Genomic DNA, 12965 nt, shown 5'->3' on the forward strand with positions numbered 1-12965 from the left:
TAGACTGTGTTTCCACTAGGAGACACTGACTAGATTGCAAAATTTTAATAAAAATATGAGTTTTTAAGAATGGCTTTCTTGATTTTGTATTACATCTATGTTTTAAAAGTAATATAATGATAATGATCAAATTAAAAGCACATTTTGAAATTATTTGATTTACGACTTTTTGCTTTCTAACTATTACAAAAGAAATAATTGATTACACAACAATCAATAGTTTAATTACCACTAGGTAGTCAAAGAACAAAACACAACAGAGAATTCTCATGACTTGAAATACTGTATAAAGTCTAAGTTCAAAACCAAATTAAACCGCAAGTCAAATAATTTTATGCTGCCTTTGTTCTTGGTCTATTTTTGTGAAAACCCGTTGTGTAGACAATTTTAAAATAGATACGACATCTAAATCAGCACATATGAAATGATAACTAACTTCTAAAAGTAAGTTCTTCAATGTGCCAAGCACTGTTCTAAGGGCGTTATGTGTGTTAACTCATCTAATCCTTGTACCAACCCCTGTGGTGAGTATAATTACTAGTTCCATTTAGCAGATAAGATTACTGGTGCATGAAAGTTTAAGCAGCTTGTCCAAGGATACACACTGAGCAACTGGCAGAGCCAGGGCTTGAAGCCAGGCCCTCTGGCCCTGAGTGTGAGTGCCTGACCACCTTATCACATCCCAAATGGCTCTTGGGTCTACATTAGTCATCTGGAGAACACAAAGCATCACCCTAAACCTCTGTGCCTCATCTTAGAAACACATCCTGGAAAGCCATTATGGACCAGTCACTGTGTTGCTTCCGAAGATGTTATGTCCTTGAGAAGTTCTAGGATTATAAAGCCCCATTAAGCCTTATAGGGTTCTATATAAACAGGAAATATGTGCTAAGGAAACTTTTGGGAAAACTTAGATTTTGCTTTCCCTGTCTCCCAAACATCAGTTTATGATAATGATTTTAAGCTTCCTTTACAACAGAATGTTTTAAGAAAGGGACCTGCAACTTTTGGGAGAAGGTCTCTTATTTTCCAGTAATGTTTCAAATGCTATGCTTCACTTCTGGTTTCAGAAGGGTCTTATGGTTATATAAGTGATGGAATATTCAGCTTTTTGGTCTTTCGTATCATTCACTAATCAAAAGAAAATCAACAGAAAATTTAAAAATAAAACAAATCACTAGACAGGATATATTTAATCCTAACTACGTAGGTTATTTATGGTGAAATCTTAATATAATGGAGAAAACATTTGTTAAATGAATCATACTTATGATATAAATTAAACTACTAACTACTTTCCTTTTTTTCCTCTTAGGAAAGTTACTATTTATTTTTGAATCTTTTCTGCAACTCTTACAAAAGGTTTAATTTTTTGTTAAAAAAGTTCAACTTTGCTAAATACACTTTCTGTAAGACTTTTGTGAACAGAACTAAGAAAATCCAACACTATGCCACAGGCAACTTCCACGGTGCCGTGTCGCACAAGGGAAAGGACAAACACTGAGATGAGGCCTGTTTATAATGTCCCGACTCAAGCTCCCCAGGGGCCCACAGGACACATGCGCCCGGTGCAGGAGCAGGGGCACTGGAGCAGCTCAGTTTCCTACTAAATTTCCAATTAAGGTGAAAACACACTGACGTGGCCATCCCAACCAACACACAGATTAAACACTGATTCAAATGGAGACTCGGCTAATTTAGCAAGCTGTGTAAAGTTTTCCAAAATTTGATTTTGTAAGAAGAAAATGATTCTTGGATGAACTTTTTGAAAATGTTGATATTTCTTTGAAGAGAACCAAAATAGATGGCACAATAGATATTGTAATAATAAAATATGATACTCTCTAGAGGGTAGATATATGTTCTCAACTGAGAATTTAAAGTTATATATATAAGGTCTAGATTTTTGATTCAAACTTATTCAAATGATACTGAGATAAAAGAAGCATTTATCCTAATAAGAAGGCATAGCTAAGGTCAAAGGCTAAAACAATTTAAAGAATCTGAAAACAGAGAGGTAAAAAGAACTAGTAAAAAAATCTGGAGATTACTTAAAGGCTCTTTTAAGATGTTTCATGTCTTTCTTGCGGGGAAAAAAAGAAATTCTCTTTGTAAATGTTCGAGAGCTTGACATCAAACGCATCCTGCTGCTCTGGTTTTCTTCTTTTAACTATAGTCAGTCTTACATAAATATGGCGGTGCTCACTTATGTCAGTTAAACATAACTTTATATATAGAACATTGAGGTTTTCGGAACCTGGGATTCTTCATTTATGGGTTCTAGAGTGTCCAGAGACCTCCTGGAATTGTCTGCAAACATTCACATACACGAACCCACGTCCATTTTCTTGTGGAGGAGAGTCTACATTATTTTTGGCCAAGAAAGTATACTCCATAAGGAATCTGAGTCCACGACCTGTACCACTGTCCACAGGAGTCCTTAAACTCACAAACCCTGCAACAAAGTTTTCATAAACAATGTGATTTGAAGGTTTGAATTATACCTTCAATTTTGTATATGTTCCCATCCTGACTTTTCTTATTCCAAGTGATATCATCAACTTATCTTCCTCAAGTTTTAAGTCATATTCTAAGCTTTTGTATATTTCTCCTCAAGGAAGCCAAAGAACCGAAGGATGACGTCCGTGCCCTTTGGAACGCACTGACTGGAAGCAATAGAGGAAGCAGAGTGAGCTCAATGACATTATCCGGCCAGCCCTCTTGCACTGGTTTTAGAAGCTATCAATATATCCCAAAAGGTGTTTTAAAATAACCCTCTCACCTAGCAATAACAGTGTTGCAAATATTTTAAAGGGGTTGTTATTGGTGTATGACTAAAAATACATCACTCATGTCACCTTCCTGTGCTTTTGTTGGTTGGGTGTGCTCTCTTTGTCATTCACTCAGTGACCTCTCTTCGCTATGCCTCTCCTCAGTCCTGAAATAGAGCGATCTTGGTCTCCTGCCCGGTCCTGCCCCAGGGTCCCCATCCTAGATTTAAACAGTTGCAGTTCTGCATGGCTTCCTTCTGAAGTCTGCAGCGGCACAGGCTTCCCAGGAGGAGAGCTCTCTGGGGGGAACTGTGCAGATGGGCACGGAATAGGCCCATGGGGGCCTGAAGTCACACGAAGGACCAGGAATAGAGAAACCAGGAGGCAGGACTCCAGGTGAAGGCTTTCCTTTTTACCACAGTTTACATTTTGAATCACGTATTGAGGATTTTACTTTGCACAGTGAATCCAGTGTTCCTATTCCTTTATAATTGGCTTTTGGTTTAAGTAGGTACACATACTCACTCCCGCCTGCCCACATGCCTTGCTCAGGGCAACGGACAACATTCTCATACACAGAAATGTGTAAAATATACACCTTCAATTGGACAAGAGCTGTATTTTCCCTGCAGCCCTCTTACTTAAAAAGTAAACCACCGTCTCTTATCTTTTGTGTATATTTATTACAATAATATTTCATTAAAAGATAAAATAAGGCAAATTGTCATATATACTACTGAAAAATATAAAAAAGAATAATCATCCTCAGAAGAACTATAGCCAATAGAAATTGTTTTGTCGAAAGCGATTAACTTTGAAATATCAAATTGAGGATCTAAAACAAAGTTACTGACTTTTTCAGAATGCGTCAAAACCCAGTAACATTACATTCACCAGATCTGCGAGCCTCTGCACTTTCAACCTTTTTATAATTCCTGGCTTATTCCTAAACATCTAAACTACATGCCTTCTGAATAAAGAAAAAATTCTTTCGGCTGGATAATAGTGCATGCAATATTTGCCCTGACTCCATAAAAGATAGGATTGCACATAAAGTATGGAAGGGAGAATGTTGATACTCATTGTTAGTGGACCTTAAGGACATTTTATCTTGGCTCAGCACTGTGAGACCTTTGTTATGGGAATGATCTAGTTGGATCTGTTGTTGGCCTACAGAAGATGGGCTTGTGAATTCATCTCCTAATGTCACTAGTCAGGGGATGGCAATGAGGATATGAAGAGGTCTGGCTATCTGGGTATAAGGCTCCTTTGAGTCTCTTTCTAAAGTGTAAAAACATAGATAACATTCAACAGGATTATTAATTATATACTGTGTAATTGCAAATCTGGTTTTTGAGTCCTCGAGTGTTCATATTTCTCCTGATATTTGATTCAGAGTAAGCAGAGATGGAGTCCACGGGACTGACAAAGCAAGAAGGTGAAGACAGCTGCTCGTCCATCTTTGCCATTTCCTTTGGACCTGACACATGGCATTCAATGAAGAGAGGCTCAGATAAAAATGTCAAAAGAGGTGTTAGATACTCAGGATTGTATTTAAAGCTCAGGCAGACAAAGCGAGATGGTGTTTCAGAAGAGCATTCCCTCAGACAACCAGGGAGCTCCCAGGAACCACCACAAAGCAAGGACTGGGGAGACCTCCAACGTGGACCTTCTTTAGAATTTGTCTGTTTCTAAATCCCACAGGCTGCCTGTTTCCTGTTTTCTCTTTCACAGACTTGGCTTGTACTCAACAGAGCTTGTTAGTGTAAAGCATGCATGTGAGTTTGGTCTAGAATCTAATCTATTCATATGAGTTACTTCGTTAGTGAAAAATGTGATCAAGTCTCCCACAGCAACAGAAAACTGCCGGAAAAATGTAAGTGGGAATTTTATTGATCTAATCATACCCAACTTAAGATATCATTTTCTGAGTAATTGCCAGATAATGAATATACCTTTATATTTTATAAATAAGCCTAGTTTTTAAGACACATTGTAATGTTTGGATCTAAAGTAAGTTTAAGATTTCTCATGATATCAGAGAGCTGTTGCAGTGAAGCGACAGAGAAGACTGATTCAGTGAAACTTCCACGTATTACACCATCATTGCCATTGCATAATTTCACTTCTCAATGACTTTATTACTCTGCTTTTATTTGTATATGGTGAGCATATGAAACAACCAAAAATATAAAGGATTTGGGCAGAGGCAAAGTCTGTTGTAAGCTGAACCACCAGTCTAAGACCCTATGTATAATCAATACTGTATGGCATATAATATGTTCTATCTCACTTTCAAATACACTTGACTACAGAATTAAATCAAAGAAATAACTAGACAGAGCAAAGAGAACAAGCTTATTATCATTTTAGAATATACACTTGATAACATATTTTGAAGGGGGATATTAATCCTTTTCGAGGAGGCAGAATTTGATTTCAATAGGGAGGAATACAGTGGGGAAGACTGATTTAAAAAATACAACTTCAGTTATGTCATTCTAATTTCTCCTCTCTTCCCCATCCTCTTCTCTTTTCAGCTCCCCTCCCCTCTCTTCCCACCTTTTCTCTCTTCTCTCCTTTCTCCTGTCATTTTCTTACTCTATGGGGCATCTGCTATGTGAAAGGTCCTGCATTAAATATATGAATACACTTGGTATTCAGTGTTCAGCCAATTACTTCCTGGTGTTTTTCTGATTTGAAACTAAGAATAATAACCTGTTATTATGACCTTTCTAGAAATGAGAAAGGTCATAACAACAGTTGACAACTGTTACATAAATACTGATTTGAGGCTTGTCTGCTTTCTGGGTCTCATAATTCGACAATTCTCTTATTATTGCAGTTAGTGCAAAAATAAGTACTGTAAAAATATTGTTCCTTGATAGCACAGTGTGACGTGAATGCAAAGAAACTGTTTTATACAAGACATCATCATGTATCTCATTTGAATTTGATTAAGATAAGTAACTGGAAACTAAATTAGCACCATCATTAGAACAGGTTTTGTGATTCCTTGAAAGACACAGCAAATGTCTTAAGAGACCCTCAAAGTACTGTAACATTTAATCGATTGCTAGGAAGCAAATTAACTGCTGCCTGTGGGCATCAACCTGCAGCCAACTGTTGAAAGCGCCACGGCGCCGGGCGAGGCAGGAAGGCTCTCTGCGCTCAAACTGCCGTCCGAACCCTGAAGCGTCACCACTTCAGCTACTAGATGGCAAAGGAGGTTCACGGCTTTTTTAAAATCATGAAACAATAAAAACTTCTCATGACTGATGTTTCATTCCTCTTTACATAAAATTATAAGGGAAATTCTTGGGAAATAAGCTATGGTTGAATGGAAGAGGATAAGAATTACATTTGAAATAGTAGCCGTCATTACTGGAAAGAACCAGAGAGAGTGCCCAGGGACCACTTACCAACGTGAGAGAAGCTGGGAAAAGGGACCGAGTTAATTTCAGGGTGAGGGCACAGGAACACGTTGAGACCTATAAATTTTTTATGAAGCAATTTTGTTACACCTGATTTGTATGTAAGTCATGAAAACTGAACTGAGTTTTCTCTCCTATGAAAGCTGGAGGCAAATTTGGCTTGAAGCCTAGAAGAACAGAGTGCTAGAGCGTTCCTTCAGATCCCCCTCTGGAAAGTTGCTTCTGTAAGTGTTACAGAAACAGCATCTTGCTTCTATCACTCTCAGTGGCTAAATGACAAGGGTTATTTTTTTTTCACCAGTGATGTTAAATAATTCAAGTCACTACCAAACTGTGTAATGTCATTTCTGCCAAACATACCTAAATCTACCAAGATTTCTCATTAAGAGTTAAAGATTAAGCCATTAAACTACAAATCATCCGTTTATCTCCTCAATTCCAATCACTAGGATATTAATGATATATATGAAAGCTACATTTTTATATTTGCAGTCAACTCTGAGAGCTTAGCTTATACAGATTATTTCCAATCTTTTGCAACACCACCACGACGACAACCACCACCACCACCAACGACAACAAGATTCCTGCGCAATTGATATCATTTTTGTTTCTAGGGAGAAAAAAAGTGGCATAACACTCATTAGAATTAAAATCACTAATTTTGAATTCACACAAGTTTGGTTTCTCCTCTGTCAGTTGGCATTGTTGGCCACAAAGCCACTGACCGCGTCAGTAATTATCCAACGATAAAACCAAACGACACTGGAACATATGTATGGTTTGTTACTTTTTTGTGTTTTAATTAAGGAGGCAAGGGTAATTGAAAGGAAAAGGAAAAATGTCAGTGCAATAATTTTAGGCTTTGATGGTATAATTTGATAAGAAGAGTAAGAAATGTGCATGACGGGATTTTGCTTTTATTGGATTTCCCAGGCTTTTCAAATGTTCTCATTTTATTGCTGGCTGCGTCAGCCCTCCTGAAAATATTGGTGTCATCAACATAATTTGTAGCATAATTACTAATTGTGATAAAACACAAGAATTATGATTTAAAAATTCCAAGAATCAGTATCCTAACTCCATTTTCCTAAGATACATATAAAATATAAAGTGGATTTGCATGCTTCAGGTCTAAGGGAGGAAGCCGGCTGAATATTCACAAAATGACAAGGAGAAAACAATTTGTGATTATAATAATGCCACGGATAATCCACACAGTGACTTACTAAATTGTGAAATTGTATTTTTAAATGCTCAATATCCAATATTTTGTTTCTCTCATAAAATATGGCTGTGATCAGATTGATATTTTTAGAGAAAACTGTATTAATTTTCTTTCTCACAAATTTCTTCCAAATTTGCTACTTTCTGGCTTTTCTTCAAATCATGTTTCTTTAGTGAAATGGAACTTTAATTAAATCTCTATAAACTCATCCAGATATGGAATTACTCTTTCTGTTAATAACCCTCAGTTTTTAATTCTCTTTTCTAGCACATTCTAAGTGGCAAAGTGGCTTTACTTCAACCTTGTTTTATCCTTGAGTTAAACTCTGGGGCCTGAAGTGCTAGTTGTATTTACATAAAATCTTTCCTGGAAGAGGCAGCACTGTGCTAACTGAGTGATCAGATTACAGATCCTTCTTCCACTTCCTTTAAACAATTTTCACAGCATTAGGCATCATAAATGTGGTTCCTGCATTTAAAAAAAGTCACTGGGATTTCTTTCCAACAACACACTTTAGAAATGTTTATTTTCACATTGTGGGTCCATCAACTGTGAGCACAGTCCTGTTGTACGTGGCGGCAGAAAACTTCACCTGAAATACCTACCAGCAGGAATCCTGGGGGGCAAAGATCCTCCCCCTGGCACTGGATGCGGGGCCTGGATGCTATTTAAAAACCCTGCCCTCAGGAAGCTGGGGCAAAACGCCTCCACCCCAATGGCTGGGAAGGATCCTTTTAAGAGATAAAAATTGACATTAATCATAAAATCTTCTTTGTGGAAAAATTGTTGATCATTTAATTGGAACAAAACATAATCAACAAAGACATCAACCCTTACAAGGAAGCTATGAAATTAAAAGGAATGGAACACATTTTTATTCATAAATTGAAAAAATCAACCTAGTTTTTTGGAAAGAAATCTACCCTTACCTAGCTACATTTAATAAAGAAGGTTCAGAAGCATCAGAATGTTAAGATAAAATTTCTAAACCTACATTTGACACAGGGGATATAATGGAAGTCACTGATGTTGTCTATTTGCAGAATTCCCTTCTACATAAGCTATAATGTGCGATGACAACATGATAGGATGTGAGATTTTGGCCACACTGGGAGGGCAGTGCTTCACCACAGGTGGATCACTATTCGTGCGGAAAATGAACACTTTTATACCATATGGAAATTACATGTTTTTGAAATAATAGTAGGCATATCAACATACACAATTCTTAATTTGTTTTACTTTTCTATTAGGGACAAGACATGAGAGTTTGCAAAGGTAGAACCACATGCTTTATCATTTTTAAAAAGGCTATTGTGAAGCAAAGATAAAAAACAGTAAACTACTCAGAAATTTATCCATAAAATTATATAATGAATCATAGAATAAAAGAATATCTGTGCTGGAAAGGACTTGAGAGATCATCCAGTCAAAACGTCCTCATTTTACAAGCCAGCAAACTGAGGCGTGGCGTGGGGAAGGGACACCACATAAATGGCAGACTCCCAGGACAAAATCTTCCTACTATAGGTTAAAAATAAATAATGAGCCACTTCCTGTTTGGGAGATTGCTATCCTCTGAATATAAATTAGAAACCCTGCACTTTGGACAAGCAGCATTACAATTTGGAGTCTCAATGACCTGAAAGACACTACAACCATTTGGAAGGAAATTCAATACACAGGCACGATCAGTGTGTGGGCAGCACAGGTAATTGATGTGGCATCTCTAAGTTTAAATCACAAGAACATCCTAAGAGCCAGGTACCCTGATGGTGTAAGGAACACATCTCACTCGGGCCCTCTGAAGCCGCCATCGGGCCCAGCGGGTTTCGTGTGTACAGACCTGGGATCTCTCCTCCTACCCTCAGATTTAGCAAGTCCTGCAGTTTTGAAGAGACTTCACTCTGTTCCTTGACAAATTTTGCACCTAAAATAGGTTAAAATTTGAAGCTTCTTTGAATGTTGGCCAGGATTAAAGGGATCTGGTGCACCATACTCTCTATCTTGATTCTACGGAGAAAGTTGTTGATAAAGAAAAGCCAGCATTTCTAAGATCTTTGGAGGTGTCTTTATGACAGAATAAAGCTACAATGAATGTTTTAATGGGTGAGGCCCATACACCGTGCATTAGATTCAGGAAAGCACAGAAAGAAAATCATATACTGTGAACAGACTGGTTTTGTTGTTGATTTTACTGGGCTTAGGATGATTGTCCAGCAGAGCTGGAGTCCCTTAAACATTAAGAAGTCTGGCAAAAGTCCCAAGTGCTAGGCCAGAAAGTGCTCCGAGGTAACTTTCCAGGAATGGGGAAACTCATTTCTCCTTTGTTCCTGCACAGGAGATTTATCACTGAGCACAGGGTGGTGTGTGCCCACGGGCAACGTTTCCCACACACGCGTTTTCCACACTGCAATCTTTCCTCACTGTCGAGAAAATACTCATAACAAAGGAGCGTCAGCGAATACCAGGTGGGGATAATGATATCAAATATTTACAGGGCATTCTTATTTAAAGTCACAAAAGAAATGGCGATTTTACAACAGGGAAGGTAATCACAAGAATGTAAATTTTTTTATTTGCTATGAAAAACAAAAATAATCTGATTTTAGCAGATTATGGATTTACTGAAGCCAAATAATAGGAAGCCTGGTTCAAGAATACTAAATCATGAGGAAAAAGAATAACATAGACATGCATAGGAAAGAAAAAGGATATAAATGTAACTATCTTAAAGGAAATCTGAAGAAAACAAAAGCAGGTCGAGCAATGACTTTAAATAGCGTTAACAGGCTTCACATTTAGAGATTTTTGTCTGAGTTTTGGCTATCTTTGCCAACATTATTCAAAACTTTAACTTAGAAGAGATGTCCATTATTTTAACTCCTTGAAAGAAACTAAATACAAGTATTATTTTATCGCTACGATTACAGTGATTACTATCTTTGTTGTTGTGACAGCCAGTCATATTTAATAGCAGCTTTCTTTTCCCCAAACTTGCTGCATCATTCATGATGGGTTTGTTATGTTTCTTCACCATGGATTAAAAGGTCTTTCATCTCTTGTGGCATCTCCTCGTTAAGGAAGTGTCATTTTTGAACCTGAAGCAAACAGAAAAGCTGGTGTACACGAATACCCATTCAGCTGAGATATCATGTTATGCTATAATTATGCCTCATCATCCTTCCCCTTAAGGTCAGTCACGTCCATGAGATTGCACAAAACACCACGGCTCTAAATTTTCACAATTCAATCAGGAAAACTGAAATTACTCCTGCTTATAATTCCCTTATCTCTTAATCCACAAGAAATTAAGTTCATGAACATTTTGAGATTTGATATTAAATAATTTTAGTCTGCTTTGCCCTATTGCTTAAGTTGCTGATTCTCTCTGACTTTTTTTTTTAAGTAATTGTGGAATTTATTAATTATATTGTAGCTGAAGAAGAAATAACGTCTAATATCTGTAGCAGGAGAAATACAAATTTCCGCAAGTATTTTGTTTTAGTTACATTCAGTAGACTAAGTATTTGTTAATAAAAATTAGATTTTTATGTGAGGAGAGCATCCCTCCAGCCATTACAAGCTTGAAATGTAAGATGTGTCACTTACACACTCTTCTAAATCTCAAATACCTGAGATTCCAGTTTATTAACGATCCTGAGTTGGTGAGTTAAAGAGAGACCAGAATGTGACTTTAGCATTATATTGCCTCCAATACTGAGTTGCCAGATCACTGGGCGTCCTGTATTTTTATTTGCTAAATCTGGCAACCCTACCCTAATATAATTTCAAACACTTATGGAAATCAAGCAGACGACAGACGCTCTTGACTGCTGGTCTAAGGTAAATTAACCTAAGTCACTGGCTGCAGAGTTGGAGATCCATCTGTCTTTCCTCAGCTCAGTGGTTCTAATGCCCTTAGGAGCATTCAAATTATGACTGGGGAAAGACTCTACTGGTGTTTAGTGGCAGGGGGTCGGAATGGACGCCAAAGGCATTGCAATAAGTGGTGTTCTCCCTGAACAAAGGAGAATTCTCTCTCCAGATGCTAGTAGCACCCACTGAGAAACACGGTACTAGAGGTAAGGAATCTTTGAAAAATGGTTGCTGGTCAAGGGGTCATATAATGAGACCACAATGTGAAAAAGCAGAAGTGGACATGCCTGCATTTTGACATCTGGTTTGATCAGTTGTTGGAGGGTTCTGATTACTCAGATTATCTGCAAGTAATCTGGTCTGTAGAGTAACCAGATTTTAAATAATTGTAATAAAATAGATTTAACACAAACTCTATGAAACAACTGAAATAACTCTATAATGATGTACCTGAAGGATAACTTTTTATGAGACTTGAAATAACTTTACATTGGAAATTAGGTATCATTAAGAATTTGTGTAAAAGATGACAAACTACGACTTTAAACTCTTTGTATCTGAATTTCCTCATCAATAAAATGAAAATAACAACCTGCCCTACCTCATGGGCTGTTTGTGAGGATTAAACAAAAATAAATGATCACAAATATAAGACAATATTATTAAACAGTCCTAATGCTTTAACAAAAGAAACATCTTTAGATGAGAAAGTGAAATAAAGATTGATTAAATTTTCTAACGCAGACCTAACCCCCACACACATACCCAAAACCCTAATAGAAGAAACCCCTTCTTTGAAGATTACATATCAGTCATTTAATTTTGCCCAAAAGGTTTACTAGGGGCATCATCCCCACAGTATGAACTTTTGAGACATGACTCATTCACACTGTTTCCGTTGGGGTGTATTTCTGCAGACATCCACTCTGATCTATGTGAGGACAAAGAATATACAGGCCTCAACAAACATACACAAGTTAGAACTGGAAACTTAAAATACATGCACACTCGTGTGTGTGTGTTAAATAAACTGTAAATAAAATATAATTTTCCCCATGGAAGGTGCTCAAACATTTTTGTTGTTTGAGGTGTGTGATCAGAGAATTTTGGAAATCAGTTGTTTAAACAATAAAACAGTGAGAAAAATGCTAAAGTATTCATGAAGTAAATAATTACTTCAAGAGCTTGAACAATTGGGGCAGGGCCTTGCTTTCACCTGGTCCAAGGCAATGATCCCAGAAGACCACTCTGCTCCTTACACGGAGATTCTCAGCCTCAGACGTAAAGTATGTAACAAGGCCCAAGTGAACACATAGAATATGGAAAATCCATGTCTTCCGCTCCTAAAATGAGTTCTTTGTCGATTACAATATGAATGCAAGGATGATCTAAGCTGATCTAAAAAGAGATGACAAAATCTCAGGGCAGAGTATTAAAAATATGGATTTACACTTGTATCATAGCAAATCTGGCCCTAAAAAATACACTGAACTTACAATCAGACATTAAATTGATAAATTTTGTGCTATTAATGTATAAAATGAATATTCAAATTTGTTTTGTCTTGTTTTGTTTTTTGCTGTAGAAGATTCACCCTGAGCTAACATCTGTGTCAGTCTTCCTCTGTTTTGCATGTGGGTTGCTGCCACAACA

General features: G+C 37.1%; 1 protein-coding gene and 1 long non-coding RNA gene across 12 annotated transcripts in view; one reads left to right on the top strand and one right to left on the bottom strand.

Moving 5' to 3' along the window:
* The window catches only part of EPHA6 (EPH receptor A6), a 780034-nt gene that overhangs the window by 127681 nt on the left and 639388 nt on the right, over positions 1–12965 (bottom strand). For 9 of the 11 annotated variants that reach the window (XM_023623975.2, XM_023623979.2, XM_023623976.2 and 6 more), the window contains one exon: positions 8039–8164. The exons of the other annotated variants lie outside the window; for them this stretch is intronic. In XM_023623975.2, coding sequence (XP_023479743.1) covers positions 8039–8164 — 126 coding nt within the window. The remainder of the gene's footprint in view (positions 1–8038; positions 8165–12965) is intronic. 11 annotated transcript variants of the gene reach the window in all.
* On the top strand, positions 2303–2857 carry LOC138918939 (uncharacterized). The gene is made up of 2 exons (XR_011428709.1): positions 2303–2491; positions 2618–2857. It is a non-coding gene; the product is annotated as an uncharacterized lncRNA (long non-coding RNA).

Source organism: Equus caballus, chromosome 19, assembly GCF_041296265.1.
Source record: "Equus caballus isolate H_3958 breed thoroughbred chromosome 19, TB-T2T, whole genome shotgun sequence".
In the NCBI taxonomy this organism is placed as follows: Eukaryota; Metazoa; Chordata; class Mammalia; order Perissodactyla; family Equidae; genus Equus; species Equus caballus.